At 45.9% G+C, this 20913-nt stretch overlaps 1 protein-coding gene across 1 annotated transcript in view; it reads right to left on the bottom strand.

The window, feature by feature from the left end:
* LTN1 (listerin E3 ubiquitin protein ligase 1) overlaps positions 1-13369 on the bottom strand; it is a 62081-nt gene extending 48712 nt beyond the window's left edge. Inside the window, exons 1-6 of the mRNA XM_075593929.1 lie at positions 13229-13369; positions 10833-11036; positions 7385-7483; positions 5874-6104; positions 3433-3485; positions 919-1099 (exon numbers count right to left, since the gene is read on the bottom strand). Coding sequence (XP_075450044.1) covers positions 919-1099; positions 3433-3485; positions 5874-6104; positions 7385-7483; positions 10833-11036; positions 13229-13270 — 810 coding nt within the window. The 5' untranslated portion in view covers positions 13271-13369. The remainder of the gene's footprint in view (positions 1-918; positions 1100-3432; positions 3486-5873; positions 6105-7384; positions 7484-10832; positions 11037-13228) is intronic.
* Positions 13370-20913: the final 7544 nt, after the last annotated feature.

Below are 20913 nucleotides of genomic sequence, written 5' to 3'. Positions count from 1 at the left end.
ACCCTTCCATATTTCCTACTTTTGTATTGCTGTGATTTTTCTCTTAGAGGAGTTCCAAGCACAGCGCAAACTGGGGGGTGCACCACCGAGACTTTGCATGGGGGGCACAGCGTTTACAAAGGCCGTGCGCTAAAAGCGCGAGACCTCTGTAAACTTACTTACCAGGTTCTGGTCACGCGTCTCTATGACAACGCGGCGTCAAATGACGCCCGTTTCCATGGAGATGTGACGTATCGTCATTTGACGAATCATTAGACGCGAGGGGGGGTGCGACCGAGGAGGGAGCAGGTAGGGGGGGCGCAGGCGCGGGGAGTTTGCATACCGCTGTCCTAGCAAATGAGCACACTCATAGAAATCCGAAGCTTTTAAATGACTGTGTTTGCTGATGTCGCCAAAATGTGGCAAAGTGAAGGACTTCGTAGTTTAATGCAGACAATTTATACCCTAAAAAATTAATTGTATAGAACATATGCAATTATTTTTGAAACTTAACATTTCCATGGTAACCAAATGCATTGAAGAGTTTTTATAAATCGGTATCTAATGTCTCCAGCTTTTTAAATGATTTGTCAATCCTCAAAGCCCCAAGTAAGTGGTTTGTTTTATTCTTTGTGTGTAATGTAATGAAGTTGCCTTCATTATTCAAACAAAGAAGAATAAGTAGCTGATGTGCATGAATTCAGCAAAGCCCCCCAAAATACAAATACGTAAACAAGTTTACCCGCTATGTGCAACCACCCCTCTGAGTGAGAATTATTCTTTGAAGCAGCAGTGCCACTAACTTTATCTAAGCAGGAAGCTTGAAATTGGGCCACCCAAATTACAGGTGCCTTACATTCCCCTTTGCCAAATAAGGCCCCTATTTAATATGCTGGGAAGCTGCATCTCCGGGAAGTTCGGTGCATGGCTGGTACTTACCGTTGGTGTTGTGTGTTTGCTGTACTTCCAGAATTTGCTCTGCGACAGAAGATGAGCGAGTCTCTCCTGCAGAGAACTGTTCTCACTACTTGGCAGCATACAAAGCAGCCTCTTCAAAGCCAGCATGGAACAGGTTACCACTCGGAAGTACTTGGATTCCCTTTCTTCCGCTGGAACGGCCCTAGGGGAAGTTAAAACCTTTTGTGATCCAGTGCCCCAGGCAGACAACCTTACCACCAATATAACAAGGGTCCTACATTATAAAACAGATGACCTCTGCTTCCCTGCTGGCTTCTAACATTTGGGGCCATATTTACTAAGCGGTGCTACTCCAAATGCCACCTTCCGGTGCTGGAATGTCTCGTATGGAGTAGTACCCATTGGTAAATAAGGGCCCTGATTCGGTACAGGAGTTGGATAACCATGCAATATTCAGCACTAAATTGTAGGCATTCTTTAATAGTCTAACTTCAACTGGGACATAATACCAAGATTGCATGTTCATTTTGCTCGCAGACTCAGATTTACTTTGAGACTAAAGTTACTTAACTACATATTCCATTTCAAAATATCAAACTTTCCTCTGTGTCTATTTTCTCCCAGGCTGTATATTGTCCTAAGAACAGGCAGATGCAGAACAATGCTTTACCCATTCCTGGCCCAGCTAATAATTCATCACATAAGCACAAAACCATCAGGAGTTACTCCACATATGCATTTTAATTAGGGATTCCGGTTTTCGGTTTTAACCATGAAACATCACCAATTCATCATCGTGCACTTCTGGTTAAAACCGATAATAACTGGAAATTAAAGTATCATTTCCCGAGTTCCACTTCTTGTAGAGAAGCAACACATGGGTAGCATGAAAAGCAAAAAGAAGTGCAACGATCAACACCCAATGCAAAGGTGTGGCCATTTTTCCCATTGTTAACACCGGAACAAAAAATAAATAAAAACACAGATTTTACCAAAAATAAATAAATACACGAAACCGGGATCCCTAATTAAAACGGGGTGCATCTCGGGCCCCATCTCTCTTGTATATCTGTGCCAGGAAAGTAATCTAAAAAACAAATCTGCTCTGAACATAAGAAATACAATTGAACATGTTCCTTACATCTAACTCTGACACAAGAAGAAAAACGTTTAAAAAGCATTAAAAAAAAGCAATTTTAAGGTCTTAATACCGTGTCTTCATTCTTAAAGGTACCAGTATAAACTGCGCTAACTTCTACCTATCACTGAACCAGAGATCTGGGTAGGGAAGGGTGCAAACTTTTCAATCATTTTTACCGAGTATGGCTTTAATTGTAGTTGGTCAGTAATTACGTATATGTCGCTAATTACCAACTTCAATTCCCTTATCGTTGTATTATTTTGGTTCATACTGTACGTGACTTCTTTTTTTAAAAACTTTTTTTTATTGTGGCGTATTTTGGAAGATAATGATATACAGAAAACAACACAAATGTCTAGCCCTCTTTTTTTTTATGTCTGTGTATGACAAATATATGTGATGCTTAAGTAACAATAAAGAGTGTCAGGCCACTGAAACCTACATGCTTAATAAAGAGTGGCAGGCCACTGAAACCTACATGCTTAATAAAGAGTGGCAGGCCACTGAAACCTACATGCTTAATAAAGAGTGTCAGGCCACTGAAACCTACATGCTTAATAAAGAGTGGCAGGCCACTGAAACCTACATGCTTAATAAAGAGTGGCAGGCCACTGAAACCTACATGCTTAATAAAGAGTGGCAGGCCACTGAAACCTACATGCTTAATAAAGAGTGGCAGGCAACTGAAACCTACATGCTTAATAAAGAGTGGCAGGCCACTGAAACCTACATGCTTAATAAAGAGTGGCAGGCCACTGAAACCTACATGCTTAATAAAGAGTGGCAGGCCACTGAAACCTACATGCTTAATAAAGAGTGGCAGGCCACTGAAACCTACATGCTTAATAAAGAGTGGCAGGCCACTGAAACCTACATGCTTAATAAAGAGTGGCAGACCACTGAAACCTACATGCTTAATAAAGAGTAGCAGGCCACTGAAACCTACATGCTTAATAAAGAGTGGCAGGCCACTGAAACCTACATGCTTAATAAAGAGTGGCAGGCCACTGAAACCTACATGCTTAATAAAGAGTGGCAGGCCACTGAAACCTACATGCTTAATAAAGAGTGGCAGGCCACTGAAACCTACATGCTTAATAAAGAGTGGCAGGCCACTGAAACCTACATGCTTAATAAAGAGTGGCAGGCCACTGACACCTACATGCTTAATAAAGAGTGGCAGGCCACTGAAACCTACATGCTTAATAAAGAGTGGCAGGCCACTGAAACCTACATGCTTAATAAAGAGTGGCAGGCCACTGAAACCTACATGCTTAATAAAGAGTGGCAGGCCACTGAAACCTACATGCTTAATAAAGAGTGGCAGGTCACTGAAACCTACAGTAGAACTAAATAAAACTTCCGTTAAAGAGAAAATAGAGCAAATGACATACTGTGAATCGCTCAGCGTCTCCGGTGTTTCCTTAAGCAGATGATCAAACAGAACCTAGAAATGAGTAAACATTATGGTTGGTAAAAGTGTTTTGTTACAGTAAATACACAAAAAAACAAAGGAGAATTTGAACACAGATTGAGAAGGGTGGGTCGCCATGTTGGTCCTTTCTTCCATGTAGTATTTAGAAACACATCATTTTTAATGTTAAAACCAAATATCATCCAATTGTTCATTTCCTCCCCCCCCCCCCATCAATTTGTTATAAATAATATAGTTATTTGGTATTGCCCAACCATATCCCGTACACGCTTTCCAAAACCCACAAACTAGCACTCTAACTGCACATGCAAGATGTAAATCGGCAGATCTCAAACTATTAAGAGTCTAAGAACATATTATACACTGATGATGATGATATGTTTACTTTACCCTAAAAGAGCATTTCATCTGGACCACCAAACGCATTCCAGAAGTTATAACAATCCTACGGAGCGTGATACTGCTACCATTTTAGTACAACAGCAATCGTGGCTGGGATATTTATTTTTGATTGATTTTGTAACATACTTGGAACCGGAGGGTCCTCCTTAGCTGACCAGTGCTATTTTCAGACCCGGAGGGCAGGGGGCCAGGGAGGGGGTGTCCCAGTTACCAAGATATTTACCAGTGATGGTACCGGGTTTAAAAATTCCTCCTTGGGAAACAATAAGGTTGCACAATTTGGAGGGATTCTTGGGCAACAATGATGTTGCAGCTTCCTCTAGGATTGCAATTGTGGCCTTTTGTTTTTTACATGAGGAAGCATCGCTGTAAATATCTCAGTTAGCAGCTGGGACGCCCGAGCTTATAGACCCGCTTCCGCTCCGTAGCCGACTCTGGTCCCCATTCAAAAAATGTTTTTTAAACTATTTCCATTTTCGGTGGGATTGCTCCTTTCAACTAATGAGGACATGTAAAAACCGTTACTAACAATCCCATAGAAACACCAGCTACAATAAGGAAGACAAAACAAGCGAGTTGTAAATGGCAAAAAGAAAAAAAAGAAAATACTTCTCAAATGTCACTTTTATAGTCATTCAATTATGAAAAATTCTTAAAATCGCAAATTCAAAATGGAAACCTACTAAACTACAAAATAGCTGAGCGCTGAACAAATGCCCCACAATCAAATACACAACAAAACATTTGGCACGCAAAAGTGATACTATTCCTCACCCAACAATGCGGCCGAGCCGGTCCAGTGTAAGAGACGATAAAATATGTGCTGCATTAGCAGAAAAAGAAAGAACCTTCATAGAAATTCAACAACCACAATACTGACTGGGATTTTTAGGAGCTTTTCTTGTAACATGTATAGGAAGCTGGGGGGTTCTGCTTTAATTTCAGCTCCAGGGACCCCCGGGGGAAGGAGTCACTTGGATTTCATGGCTGTTTAAATCCCCTGCCCAACACATGCCAACAGGAAGCCGCAACCAGAGGCCCCTTTCCCCGTATCTCGAGAAGCAGGGGGTCCCCTGAGCTGAAATTCCCGCGGTACAGCTCTGGAGACACCCTGATTAATGTAACAAGAATGGAGAGGAGGAAGCGAATAGAGGGAACAGACCCTTTCAAATTGACTTCACCGAGGGGACTACGGCAAAATAGCCATCACGTGAACGAGGCGTCATTAAACTGGAAACGGAAGATCTCCCCAGGAAAAAGAGCACTCAAAGGGCAAGAAGTAGCCACTACATTATTTGGCCCCTGGAGTGCCAGACATCATGAAGCAGCCACTACATCACGAGGCTCCCGGAGTGCCAGACATCATGAAGTAGCCACTACATCACGAGGCTCCCGGAGTGCCAGTCATCATGAAGTAGCCACTACATCACGAGGCTCCCGGAGTGCCAGTCATCATGAAGTAGCCACTACATCACGAGGCTCCCGGAGTGCCAGTCATCATGAAGTCGCCACTACATCACGAGGCTCCCGGAGTGCCAGTCATCATGAAGTAGCCACTACATCACGAGGCTCCCGGAGTGCCAGTCATCATGAAGTAGCCACTACATCACGAGGCTCCCAGAGTGCTAGACATCATGAAGTAGCAACTACATCACGAGGCTCCCGGAGTGCCACACATCATGAAGTAGCCACTACATCACGAGGCTCCCGGAGTGCCAGACATCACGAAGTAGTCGCTACATCTTGGGGCACCCAAAGGGGTCAGGGGCCCTAGCTACTTCTAATTGGAGTAGTATGCAAAGGAATGCTGCACGGTTTGTGACAGTGAATCTCTGTTTCGGGGTCTGCCATCATGTTATTGCCATTCTGTTATGCCCTCCTGGTGCCCGGTGCATTTCCAAACTGAATCAAGTTGTCTGTGGGCATGTTGCATAGGTTTCGTGACAACGTACGTATTGTGTATTCTGCCCATACACTGCCTGTCCTCAACATACTCACGTTCAGTATTTCCTCTTTGCAAAAAGCCAACGCTTCGGGTTGTTTGTGAGCTGGGAAAGCAGCTTCAAATGCCACTCTGGCTGCACTCGCTGCGGGCGCATATGTGTCACACTGAGAAATAAGCCAGAATCCCATCAGGCTTTTCAAATGAGGAGCCAGGTGCTTCTTCACTTTCAGTATAAGTTGCTCGAAGGCTTGTTGAGTGGCTTCTCGGACCCGGCGATCGTGGTCCTGAAAAGGAAAGGAATAGTGACGTGAGCTCTTGTTTATTCGCAGAACACAGCTTTGGAAAGACGGTCCACTTGTGGTACTGATACGTAAAGGCCTACATTTGGAAAAGAAAATACACTTTTCACTAGCCGAAGATCTAATGTAAAGGATAGCTGATGCTGTATGAAAACCTGAAATATAAAAATTGCAGCAGTATAGTTTACAGAAGCAATTCATGAGCTATTTTATTACATTATTTTTAACATAGGTTTGAAGCAGGGAGTCTCTGGAACTGAACCATATTAATTTTAGCTCTGGGGACCCCCAGTTTCCCAAGATACTTACCTCCTTAGGGGGTGCCGGTATCTCAGCCAAAGTTCCTGCGTCACGCAGGCCAACAGGAAGCCAAACCTGATGTCACGGCTTCCAATTGGCCATCAGGGGACAGGAGCTTTACTAGCCATTACGTAATCCATGCTAGCCAAGCAGAGCAGCAATCGGCACCTAATACAGAGGTATCTGCGGAAGAATGGGACCCCCGGAGCTGAAATTAATGGGGTACAGCTCCAGAGACACCGTGCTACAATCCTAAGTAAAAAGAAAAAACTGCCAGCTTGTATTGCCACTTTAACATACGGATACCTCAGCCATGCACTGTACAGGACACGGCCATACTGCTCGTGGCAGATGTAACACCACATTGCTTGACATACTTCATTTCCTTTTAATTAGCTAAAGAAATGCAGCGTCAAAGTGAAGTTACACAAGATTAAAGTTGCAACAAGGACGCCTTCTCAACATCTTTGCTGTCAAACAGATCTGCGAAGCAACAACACAGAACATAAAAGAGACTCTCCTGGTCCTGAAGAAGTTAACAGCAGCTATAGGAACACTGCAAATCTAGTGTCATATATACTATGGCAGAAGAAAAAACATGCAACGGAATAAATAACTCCTCAATTTGATTATAACTTTTTTTGCTAGAGTTAAACTGTAAAAGATACCCAAAAGTATGATATGTATGTTTCAAAGGCCAGGTCATTTGCTGCGTCACTCAGCTTACAAACAAACTAGTACATGACTCGCCAAATGCAGTGTTTTAGTACAGGGAATTTCAAATAGGTCTGTCCCTGAAACAGACCTTTATGGTGTTTTAGAGGTCAATTTTAACAGCCTTAATATCCTGAGGCATTACTAGTACTATAGCATAATATTGTGTGCACAGAAATTAGACTTTACGCGTCTTAATGTAATCATATCACAAATAAAGCATTCATCAGAAAGCCACACCTAACACATACCAGGGAGATTTTGCAGTAATTCCTGGGCCAGTATGGAAGGACACCTCGAACCGTCTCCTTCTCTCTCTCCCTGCACATTGCACCAAACTCCTGCATGGCCTGGAAAAAGGATCATAGAGTTACCATATACATCTGGGCTAACAGGTAACGTATCGACATAAGAAAAAGGGCAGGTAAGAAAAGGACAAAAGAAAAAAGGCACGTAAACATCACACAGCCCCCTTACGAACATAAACAAAGCAAAAGAAGTGCGCACTCCCATAGCGTAATCAAATTTATATATAATAGATAGTAAAGAGTTTGAGGCATATAGTAGATGCACTCACATAGTGCAAATCTTAAAAGGTATTATGTGCCGATTTTGGAGAAAATCAAGAGACGTCTGTGAGCCTCATTAGTTCAAAGTCCGCTCTGCAGCATTTGTTTATTTAAAACTTGTATTTTATTGGTACATAAAATAATATGGGTGGGGGTGGGGGGGAGCAGGGTTTAGGACAGGCCGCTGGAATAATACATAGCAGGTACATTCAAACTATCACAGGGAAGGATACACATTACAGGGGTGTCCTATGGGGCACAAAACAAGAAGAACCCACATTTTCTGCTAATAAAACAGGGACGTCCCCGGGGTGGCCAGGTAAACCCTCGTCTTTTCCTTTATCATCATGAGTTTCATTTTTCTAATTTTGTCCCATTTTTGAAATTTGTTATTGACATTCAATATGTATGTATGTATGCATGCATGCCTTTATTTATATTGCGCTTCACAGTAGTAATACACATGACAACCATATAAATAACAAATAATACAAATAACAGAACATGGGAATAAGTGCTTCAGACATAAAAATTAGGAAGTGGAGTCCCTGCCCCAAAGAGCTTACAATCGAAATGGTAGGTAGGAAGAACATACAGAGACAGTAGGAGGGCGTTCTGGTAAGCGAGTCTGCAAGGGGCCAAGATTTAAGTATCAGGGGTATAGTATCAGCCACGGTGTTACTCATATGCTTCGTTAAGAAGGTGTGTTTTTAGGTGGGTCTTAAAAGGTAGATAGAGAGGGTGTTAGTAGAGTATTGAGGGGAAGGGAATTCCAGAGGTGTGGGGAAGTCAGTGAGAAAGGTTTAAGGCGGGAGAGGGCTTTGGATACAAAAGGGGTAGAGAGAAGACATCCTTGAGCGGAACGCAAGAGTCGGGATGGTGCACAGCGATAAATTAGGGTTGAGATGTAAGGAGGAGCAGAAGAGTGTAAAGCTTTAAAAGTGAGGAGACTAGAGTGTGAGATGCGGGATTTGATCGGAAGCCAGGAGAGGGATTTCAGCAGGGGAGACGCTGAGACAGATTTAGGAAAGAATAGAGTGATTCTGGCAGCAGTGTTTAGGATAGATTATAGGGGAAACAGGTGAGAGGCAGGAAGGCCGGACAGCAGGAGGTTACAGTAATCGAGACGGGAGAGAATGAGGGCCTGAGTCAGAGTTTTAGCAGTCGAGCAACAGAAGAATGGGGGTATCTTTGTAATATTGCGGAGGAAAAAGCGACATGTTTTAGATACGTTTTGAATGTGAGAGGGGAGTCAAGTGTGACTCATAGGCAGTGTGCTTGCACTACTGGGTGTATGACAGTACTTCCAACAGTAATGTGGAAGGAGGTAGTAGGGTCAGGTTTGGGATGAAATATGAGGAGCTCTGTTTTTGACATGTTGCGTTTAAGTCGGCGGAGGACCATCCAGGATATTGCATAGAGAGACATTCAGAAACTTTGGTCTGTACAGCAGGTGTAAGGTCAGGGGTTGAGAAGTAAATCTGTGTGTCATCAGCATAGTGGTCTTATTTGAACCCAAGAGATGTGATTAGGTCACCAAGAGACAATGTGTACAGAGGAAAGAGGAGAGGTCCCAGGACAAAGCCCTGTGGTACCCCCACAGAGAGATAGATGAGGAGGAGGTGTTAGCAGAAGAGACACTGAAGTACGATGGGAGAGGTTCCAGGATAGAGCTTTGTTACGAATACCAACAGTATGGAGAATGTGAAGGAGGAGAGGGTGGTCCACGGTATTAAATGCTGAAGAGAGATCGAGTAATATGAGCAGAGTGTAATGACCTGTCTTTGGCAACATGGAGGTCATTAGTTATTTTAGTGAGAGGTTTCAGTGGAGTGAGCAGTTCGGAAGCCAGATTGTAGAGGGTCTAGGAGAGAATAGGTGGTGAGAAAATGGAGCAGGCGAGAGAATACAAGATGTTCCAGGAATTTAGAGGCAAAAGGCAGGAGGGAGCCAGGTCGATAGTTAGAAAGACAGGTAGGGTCAAGCTTGCTGTTTTTAAGTAATGGTATAACTGTTGCATGTTTGAAGGAGGAGGGAAAGGTACCAGAGTAGAGGGAGGAGTTCAAAATCTGTGTGAGCGATGGGATTATAGTAGGAGCAAGAGGTTTTAGAAGATGGGAGGGAATGGGGTCAAGAGGGCAAGTGATAGAGGGAGAAGAGGAGATCAACAGTGACACATGGAGATGTGACAGCGGAAAAAGAGTCAAGGCAGGAGGAGAGTTAGGAAGCAGTGTAGGGTGGGAGGAGGAAACAGAGGGGATGTCCTGACGTATGGATTCCACCTTTTCTTAAAATAGTCAGTAAAGTCCCGAGGTGAGATGGAGTAAGAAGAGGCGGCAGTGGAGGGTGGTCTGAGTAGGGAGTCAAAGACAGAGTCGGCGTAGGTTAGACTTGGGCGTGTTGATTAGTGAAGAAAAGGAGGTTTGTTTAGCTTGAGAGAGGATAGAGTTGAAAATATCACTTAGACATTTTATTACCATCTCTTTTTTTTTCATATTTTATGTAAATTTTTAATTTTTATTAATAAGATTATTTGTATTTTTACTATCCTCCCAGTGCATATTTTCCATAATATGTTTGTAGCACTCGTTAGCATAATCCAATCACTCCACAGTTGTTTCCCTTGTGTAAGTACTTTCTCTCACCTATAGGTATACCGATTAGTCAGTATATCCTTCTCACTAATATACACATTATCAAATTCCACTTGATTTATTTCACTAGAAAAAATTCCCTCTTAACATGTCCTCCTTTTGTGCAAAACTTCATTGTATTTGTGGGCTTTTTCACATTACAAATATATGTGATGTGATATATATCTTACATACATTAGTGCTGATTTTTCTCTTTTTTGGCCCTTACTAACAGAACCTGATGGTAACTAAACTCCAGGTGTTAAGGTCCCTTCTGATTAGCACCATGTAAATAAAACTCTACCTACCTGTAAGTACAGTATAAGAGAATGAGACTCATTGAATGGCAATAGAGTAACTGTAGCCTGTATTGCTGCCACTTTTATGTTCTTACGACTGTACAGGCCGTATCATCTACTAAAAATGTCCCAGCTCTCCTTTGCGACTGGCCGGTAAACGCTCGGGAATACATCCCGGGAACATTCGCACCCTCTTACTTTTAGCTTTGTTGTGACATCTCTCTTGGAAAGTTTGCGCAGCACCATGCGGAAATCGGCATCAACAAGGTTGTCAACCTCTTCCGCTCCCTGTACTGCGGGGACATAGCCAAGGTCATTCTGTGACGGCCCGAACCCAATGAAACCTGGCACTGTTCCACTTTCCTTGGCCAGGAGCTCTGCTGCCCTTCCGCTGCTCGAGGGCTGCAACACACAAGCGGGGTTTAGTTTAGCTGCACAATGAGCTCCGGGTTCCTTGCCAGCAAAGGGGTAAATGGGGTATTCTCACAATACATATGGAGGCGCACACTGACATTACAAATACTGCCAAATTCCTCAACATTTATCTTGCAATACGCAGAATTCCTGGTTACTGGCTATGCACTTCTTTAACCCCACCTTTGCTGAAAAAGCTGTGTAATGCGGCAGGCATAAACGTATAGGGGCCCCATGTTAAATGGACAAGAAGCAAAAGAGTGACACACTGCAAGTGCTCATTTGCATGTCATTACCCAGAATCCCTGGCTGCAGTGGAAGCACTGTATGCTAAGAGATAACAGAGAAAAGCAGGGTTGCATGTCTTAGGCGGTGATTATACCAGAAGTCGCCGGCGACGCCGCATGGCTGGAAAACAAATCCCTGCTCCCCGCCCAAGGCGCCTCCCATCTAGCTCCTTCCCTCCCCTCCTCCCCATTGGCTGACTCGCGTACCACGTGATGCGTCAGCGCCGAAATTCACAAGATTCTTGCAGCACCGGCCGGCTGACGCGTCACAGTACGTAGTCAGCCCTGCCGGAAGGAGGCAGCGGGGGCAGGGACCATTCGGACAGGGGTCTGGTGGTTCGCGGCTGCGCGCCCCGCCGGCCGCAGCGGGTTTGCAGCCTTAGGCTACGGCCCCAGTCACTGCGTGCACGCACCAGTTTCAGCCGCGACCTGTGGTCTGGATTTCAGGATATCCCTGCTTCAGCACAGGTGGCTGAATCAGTGGCTCAGCCGAAGACTGAGCCACCTGTGCTGAAACAGAGATATCCTGAAATGCCCTAGTACCATCATACTTTGACCACAACCTTTTTTGTAGAACCACTCACCAGTCTAAACAATGACAGCCCGAGAGTTTTATGCAAGTATAAATTCCTGCACTTCATAACCAAGGGGTTCTCCAGTTCATTGACCATCCACCAGGAGACCTCAGGCACCACAAAAAGAAGTCTCAGAACCAGGTTGAATACAGAAAGTGTCGGAGAACATTCTTGCAATGAGCCAATAAATGAAAGACAATATCAGTGCTAAAAAGGTCTCTCTCTTTATAGGGGGGAGGAGCATGGCTTAATATCCAGGGAAAGATGTCTCTTTGTATAATGAGTTTGCGGTTTCTCTTGACTCAGGCACAGAGGTGCATTTCTGTGTATATAGGGACTGACTTCGGTATACGGGCCATGTTTACCAAGAAGTGCTACTCCATTAAACAGCATCCCCCCCGTCTCCTCCGGCTGCGATCTTTCCCCCATCTCACACACTATACGGTCCCCCTATCTCTCTCTGTGAGTAGTTGGAGGTCTCTGTGTTTCTCTGAGTAGTTGGAGGTCTATCTCACTGTGTGTATATGTAGATCTCTCAGTAGTTGGGGGTCTCTGTATCTCTCTGAGTAGTTTGAGGTATCGGTTTCTCTCTCTGGGTATGTGTATCTCTCTGTCAGTAATTGGAGGTCTCTGTGTATGTCTCTCTCTCTATACAGTATGTGTCTCTGAGTAGTTGGAGGTATCTGTGTGTCTCTCTGTGAGGAGTTGGAGGTCTGTGTGTCTCTGTGAGTAGTTGGAGGTATCTGTGTGTCTCTTTGTGAGGAGTTGGAGGTCTCTGTGTGTCTCTCGGTTAGGAGTTGGAGGTCTCTGTGTGTCTCTCTGTGAGCAGTTGGAGGTCTCTGCGTGTCTCTCTCTCTGTGAGTAGTTGGAGGTCTCTGCGTGTCTCTCTGTGAGTAGTTGTAGGTCTCTGTGAGTGAGTAGGCGGCAGTCAGTGACAGGCTGTGTGTGAGTAGTTGGAGGTGTGTGTGTAAGTAGTGGACAGTCAGTGACAGTGTGTGTATCTGAGTAGGCTGCAGTCAGTGACAGGCTCCGGTCTGTGTGTGTGTGTGTGTGTGTGTGTGTGTGTGTGTGTGTGTGTGTGTGTGTGTATCTATCTATCTGAGTAGGCTGCAGTCAGTGACAGGCTCCGGTGTGTGTGTGTGTGTGTGTGTGTGTGTGTGTGTGTGTGTGTGTGTGTGTGTGTGTGTGTGTGTGTATCTGGGTAGGCTGCAGTCAGTGACAGGCTCCGGTTTCGCTGTCCCGCGCACCCGTTACACACTCCGGATTCCGCCTGGGATCAGTGACACATACACAGCACGGAGCCGCGTCTCCCACTCACCCGCACGTTTCCCTTCGTCCTCTGCTTGTTCTTCCCACCCATCCTCCGGCCTCTCCCTCCTCCCAACCCGCAACTCAGGCCCGGCCACTAACCGAACCACCGCCACTGCGCGAGGAGATCGGCGATTGATTACTCCCTCCATTGCCCTTCAGTAACGTCATCAAAGCTTCACGGCTACACTTCCGCCTGCCCACACATCCCATCGACTACATCGACAGATTGATTGCTATGTCTGCACATATGATGAGTCCTGCTTCATGTGATATGTATTTATTTATCTTCCTAATGAGACAATAACTCAAACAAATTATTTGTTCCGAGAATGCTACTTATTTTGCTGATCTGATGCCAAATCATTGTTTTTTAAAGTGCCCAGATACACAAAGAGATTGTGGCCTCATAATCCTTCAATGTTAAATATTAAAATAATCTAAAAAGATCAGTATTACTGGGAATGTACAACACTCACTAAATGTATCATAGATTCTTAATGTAAAAGTGATATATATTTTTTGAATGATTTGTCCTTATATGGTGCAGTACATAGTGCTGTACATACAATGTTTTATGTTTACACCAAACTAACCTGTAAAAGAACAAGACAAATAATCACACTAGATTAGCCCTCTAAAATACCCAATGATTCATAAATACTCACAATATCTAAAGTACGCTGCACACAAAAACCCACAAGGACAAACACAGATTCACTAAAGTCCGTTGTGGGTAAAACGCACTCGACCCAACACAAAAAGGACCTTAATGAATTACCCCAGAGACAGTTGTAGCCATGCCATCTATGGCTACCAGTCTGCCCTCACTGGCGGTAAGCCCTGGTAAGAGCAGGCTGCCAGTAGTAATCATGGGTTTTCCCCACTCCCTGCATTGCTCTTGAGTGACAGGGGAGGCGGTGTCAGCTAGGCCTGAGTATATCCAATCATGGATCAGACCTAGTGCCCTCCCTCAAGTGGGGAGAGGCACTACTAAATTTGGGCTGTACTTAAGGGTTATTGCCGCCCAAATTTAGTAGTGCCTCTCCTCACTTGACAGAGGCAGGTCACACAGCAGAGCGCCTAAGATTGGGGCCTTCTCTGGTTCTCTTCTCCTCGGGGGAGAGTGAGTGTGAACCTTACCTCTGCCCCTGATAGAGGGGTAGGTAAGAGCTATGACAGCTGCAGGGGCCCTTAACTTGTAGTGATTGTTCAGGAACCATCCTTCAGCTGGGTAGCCGATCCAGACCCTGTATTGGGCAGGCAATTGCCGTGTTACTGTGCTGGTACAGAGAGAATATACCGTTCCTGTTCAATATACCTCACTGGGGGGAGAGGTAACCGTTGTTACCGTAGGAGATTGCCTCCATACATCTGGAACCTACGGCAGATGGAGGCGCTGCACTGCTAGAGAACCATGTGGGTAATGTAGCCCAGAAACCTGATCCTGAGTCTCCACAACCATCGGCGGACAGCTCAGCCCTCCTGTTACCAACAGGTATAATGCTCCACACAACCTGTAATGGCAGAATCTCCCGTTGGGTGGGGAAACACTGTTGCATTTGGAGGCGCTGCTGAGATACTGCTCAACAGGACAGGTTTTCAGTGACACAAGGCTGGAAATAACAAGGTACGCTTCCAGAGCAAGTGCTGAAACTGAAGGAGGGAGGCTAGGTGTAGCATCCGGCGGACCGTCCCCAGTCACGGAACTTTGCCTTAGACTGCCCAATATGGTGAATCGTTTGGAGACACAAAGGCTATTGCTGTTCTAAGTCACCTTGCAGTCGGTAGGCGTACAATGCCTAAAGGGGTGCTCTGGTTAACTTGTCCCAGGGGCTTTGGAAAGGGTCTGCGATACCAGGGCCAAGAAGGGCAGCATAAGGTATTCCTAGGGAGTGTCTTAGGAGCGGTGCCTGACGTACAAGGTGCCTATGACCCTCTGCTAGAAGAATGCCCAGAGTACTAGTAGCAGTAGCCAGACTCTGGAACCACAGAGTGCTTGTGATGGACTGTGAATGAGTGCAGCGTATTGGAAAGAGCTTTGTTTGCCTGAGGTATAACCTACTCTCGGTAGACTGCTAACCATGTGCTGTGAAGGCCCAAGAGGAACAGATTCCTGTCGGAATCGCGATCACCAAGAGGTCTGGAAAAGAACGGTGCTCAAAATTGAGGTTTTCCTGCCCGGGAACGCCCTATGTGAGTTGCACCATCTAAGATAGCGGTTCCCGGTGAGACTGGGAACTGCATGTACTTTCTGCAGGACAGTTGCACGCTTTATTCTTGCACAGCTCTGCAAGGGTCTGGCACGAAAGCCAGAACCCCACCCAAGCGATGTGACTGGCTCAGCCAGGAGCCAGAGTCACGCTTTGTCACCGAGTGCCCCTCCTCTAATCTCCACCAGAGGGAGGGGACATGGTAACAGCCAATGCTGAACGAGCACTGAAGACAAAGGAGGAGCCGGACGTGGCCAACCACACCCTCAGTTCTTCTGAGCCTGGCAAGAGAGAGGAGCTATATTGCTAGTACTCCTGTGCCCGGGCCTACCACGAGATTTAACCATGACCACCGAGCTGGAGTTCCTGCCCTATCGATTGCCAGGAGGTCTCCTAGTGGTGAAGCTGGATGGAAAGAGGTATCTGAGATGCTAGCAATGTAACTACATGCAAATGAGCACTTACACAGTCAGTTTTTGCTTTTAATCCTTTTTAAAATGAACCCCTATAGGCTATAGGTGTATGCCAGCTGTGTTATACCAATATATTAGTAGTCAACATCACCACCCCCACCTCCACATAATCACAGAGAAGGGTATAGAGTCCATAACGATATCCCCTTCTCTTGTTCTTTGGGAGATGGGTGTAGACATTATCTGTTTATCCAAGGGGTGCAGGAAAACATGTAGTGTATGTAGCATTTTGAAGGTACAATCCTTTCCCTGTTGATCTTACAATCTGATTTCTGGTGTTTGAGGCAGTGGGAGATAACGAGGGTGACCAGACATCCCGATTTTTTTAGCCATTTGTCTTGGGTCGACTTTTCTGGCCACTGCCCCGTTTTTTCTCTGCGCTGGCCACGCATGCGTGATCAGAGCTTGCTGGCCACGCATGCGCATGTGCGACCGGCAAGCTCCGATTGCACATGCGCACGAGCGGTCGCCAAGTGCCGATCGCACAGTTGGTGCTCGCCATTCACGCATGCACGACATTTGTCCCGGTTTTTGCCGGGACAAATATGGTCTACCTAGAGATAATGCAACTAGCCAGGAGCTGGCACTGGGTTTTTTAATAGACTTCTAATATTACTCCAAAGCAACGTGTAAACATCACATTTAATAAAGAAAAAAAACTGCCCCGTCTCCCAAGGGGCCAATCCGCCCGTTCTGCTCTCACATTCACAATGTCGCTAAAGCCTGTCGTTTGTTCCGCCGTAACTTTGGAAAGATACACACTTTCCTCTGTTGCTCTACTGCTAAAATAGAAACAATGTTGAAAGAGAGGAGCCCCCTCAACTTTTCATGTGCTACAGAGAATCAATCCAGGAATATATATAATCCGTTTAACCATCAAAGCGATATCAGGCAATCAAGGGTTAATACTTGAAGTAAAACAGCTGAGTGTCCTGACTCTCCCCTAGTGTGGGAGCAGCCTGGCAATATACAGAAGGTTGACCAAGCTGGTTTTGCAACCTGCTGCGGACCCCTCAAATGTATATATCTCGCACTAAAAGTGGCTGGTCCCCTGGGGTAGCTTATTGAAATAAGAATGATGACTTACTCAGATCTTGTTTGTGGTCTGTTCGAATCGGCGTGCTCCAAGCTGTTAAGTAGTGAAGTAGACGAACATCCTCTCAATGAAGAGAGTAATCAGCGGACACTGCTTGGAAAAAACGGCTGAAGGCTGGACTGTGCAAAAATTTTTGCCTTTATTGATTCATGGCAGATACAGATTAAAAAGGGAGAAGGAGTCCCCCATCAGTGCTCTAACGCGTTTCGCCCGTGGGGCTTTGTCAAAGAGTGCCGTTACTCGTTACACACTACTCTGATATAGGAGTCAAAACCGGATGTGACGTCACGCTAACCGCTCCGTTGTCCCGCCCCCATTGTTAAGTGGGGAATGTATCACTATGCAGGAGAGCTGGCATCACACCCGATCAGAACCAATATATACACATACAATATATATCACAAGGAGAGAAACATCACAAGAAGCAAAAGAAAAGAAAATGAAATATGTATACACATATATATGTATGCACAAACATAACACAAAAACTAACTGACATGTTTCTCTAGCAATAACCCATTCATGATTGAATCATGACAGAAAAAATGTGTGAATTTAAAACTAGAACTAAAATAATGATGATAGGTAATGTTAAAACCAAGTAAATTCTGGAAGGGTCAAAATAGTTTTACAAAAAATATATATATGAAAAATGAAAAAAAGAATGAAAAAATTATGAAAAAATGTGTACATATATATGAAACACATATGTTTTCAGAGAGTATACATATACATATATACACATATAAATTGTGGACTACAGGTTATTTCCAAAATATGATAATAATCTCTCTCTCTCTCTCTCTCTCTCTCTCTCTCTCTCTCTCTCTCTCTCTCTCTCTCTCTCGCTCTCTCGCTCTCTCGCTCTCTCGCTCTCTCGCTCTCTCATTTTTATATATATATATATATATATATGTGTGTGTATGTGTGTATACACATACATATAACATGGATCAAAAAAGTTGCATTAATAATTCAAACATCAATAATTGTCATAGTCTTTAAAGATATATATGGATGTATATGAATAATCACTTATAGAATTTTGAATACATGGTAATGAACAAATGAAACATCACCCAAACATTAAAGAGCAATACAAGATAAGCTTCAAAAGACATATCAGAAAGAAGAATCAAGGAGATCATCCAGAGGAAGAATAACATTTCAAAGAGCAATATAACCATAAAAAAGGTAAGATATATTGGTAATCAGTCAAACTTCATTGTTAAATGTATAAATATCTCATCATGGTCACCTGTGGAAGAGGAAAAAACACACACTATTGGAGAAAATGTTTTATCTCCCAATCAACATTCATGCGTTGGGGCTCAGACTGTCCATTGAAAAAATCCAAAACATTTCTTTTTGGTTAAGAATGCCTTGGCGATCACCTCGTCTAATTGGGGGTGGTACATATTCAATTCCACTGAATGTGAGTAGATTTCATTTGCCACTCGAACACTCAGTGAAATGTCTCGCTACTGGAAACTTTGTCTTTGTTTTTTATAGACCTAATGTGTTCCATTATGCGTGTTTTCAATGGACGTATAGTCCTCCCAATGTAGTTTTTTCCGCATCCACAGGTTAACATATACACAACAATTTTTGTATTACATGTTATAAAACTTTTCAGCTTAATTTTATCCTTAGTTCTTTTAGTACGTATAGTTTTTATAGATTTTGCATACGTACATATTTTGCAGTGACCACATTTATAGAAACCTACTGGTGCCACAAAACCTCTTGTCTTAGTTAAAGGTGAAACAAACAGACTAGGTGACACAAAGTTTGATATTGTCCTTGCTTTTTTGAAAACAAATCTAGGCACAGTTTGAATTGATGGTTTTAACTTAGTGTCAAGATGCAAGACATTCCAATGTTTAGAAACAATGTTGCAGATCATATTGGCTTGTCGACTGAATCTACTATATATTTCTGAAAGCACTGTATGTCTGCATGGCCTGTGTCCCTCAGGCCAATGAGATTGCTCCCATGGCCCACCCGCCCCCGCACACCTCTCATTGGCCGGTCCCATCCGCCCCTGCACACCTCTCATTGGCCGGTGTGGTCTAACAGTATATACACACACACATATGTCTCACCCCTCCGTATTGCTGCCCCCCCCCCATGGCTCTCATTGGCCGGTGCGCTCTAACCCCTGGCCACACTACTACTACTGGTAGGGGTAGGGGGTTGACCCCCCGTTTTTGACCCCTCCCCAGCTCCGTTTTTGACCCCTCCCCCTAGCTCCGATTTTGACCCCCCCCCAGCTCCGTTTTTGACCCCCCCCAGCTCAGTTTTTGACCCCTCCCCCAGCTCAGTTTTTGACCCCTCCCCCAGCTCAGTTTTTGACCCCTCCCCCAGCTCCGTTTTTGACCCCTCCCCCAGCTCCGTTTTTGACCCCTCCCCCAGCTCCGTTTTTGACCCCTCCCCCAGCTCCGTTTTTGACCCCTCCCCCAGCTCCGTTTTTGACCCCTCCCCCAGCTCCGTTTTTGACCCCTCCCCCAGCTCCGTTTTTGACCCCTCCCCAGCTCCGTTTTTGACCCCTCCCCAGCTCCGTTTTTGACCCCTCCCCCAGCTCCGTTTTTGACCCCTCCCCAGCTCCGTTTTTGACCCCTCCCCCAGCTCCGTTTTTGATCACCCCCCTGACCCACCCACCAACCCCCGTCATACCGAGTGACAGACACACTGACACACACACTGACACACACAGGGACAGACACACTGACACACACAGGGACTGACACACACAGGGACAGACACACTGACACACACAGGGACAGACACACTGACACACACAGGGACAGACACACTGACACACACAGGGACAAACACAGTGACACACACAGGGACAGACACACTGACACACACAGGGACAGACACACTGACAGACACACAGTGACACTCCCGCCCCTGCCTTCCCCCCTCTCTCCTGCCACCCCTCCCCCTCTCCTGCCATCCCCCCCTCCCCCTCCCCCGTTGCCCCGTCCCCTGCCTTCCCCCCCTCCCCTGCCTCCCCCCCCTCCCCCCCTCCCCTGCCTCCCCCCCCTCCCCTGTCTCCCCCCCCTCCCCTGCCTCCCCCCTGCCTCCCCCCCTCCCCTGCCTTTCCCCCCCTCCCCTGCCTTCCCCCCCCTCCCCTGCCTTTCCCCCCCGCCCCTGCTTTTGCCCCTGCCTCCCCCCCGCCCCTGCCTTCCCCCCCCCGCCCCTGCCTTTCCCTCCCCGCCCCTGCCTTTCACCCCCCTCCCCGCCCCTGCCTTTCACCCACCCGCCGCACTCCTGCCTCTGCCTTTCACCCACTCGCCGCCCACACGCCCGCCGCCCTCACGCCTTTCACCCACCCGCCGCGCACACTACCGCCGCCTCGCGCCTCTGCCTTTCAGCCACCCGCCGCCTCACACCCCTGCACCCCACAGCCGCCGCCCTCACTCAACAGACACCTGCCGCCTCTCACCCACCTGCCACACTCGACACACACCCGCCGGCTCCCGCCCCTACGCACCGACATCACTGACTAGCCGCCGCACCCACTCACCACCCACCCGGCACCTCCCGCCTCACACCCACCCGCCACACTCACACCCCTACGCACCCACATCACTGACCAACCGCGGCACGCTCTCACCAGACACCCGCCGCCTCACACCCGCTCACACCCTAGCGGGACTCCCACCCACAGCCAGCACTCCACTACCCACCCCCCACCCGTACTGAACACCCACCCGATGCCTCACACCCACTCACACCCTAGCGGAACACACACACCTCACATTTTTACATCACTTATGTCACCAAAATATACATTGTACTGTGGTGTGTTTACAATAAACCATTTTTAAACAACAATATCGTATTACATTTTCTTCCATGTTTCTTTTCAAATATTTATAAATAATAATACCTATTACGGATT

Source organism: Ascaphus truei, chromosome 3, assembly GCF_040206685.1.
Source record: "Ascaphus truei isolate aAscTru1 chromosome 3, aAscTru1.hap1, whole genome shotgun sequence".
NCBI lineage: Eukaryota > Metazoa > Chordata > Amphibia > Anura > Ascaphidae > Ascaphus > Ascaphus truei.
This window is presented reverse-complemented; position numbering and strand designations above follow the sequence as displayed.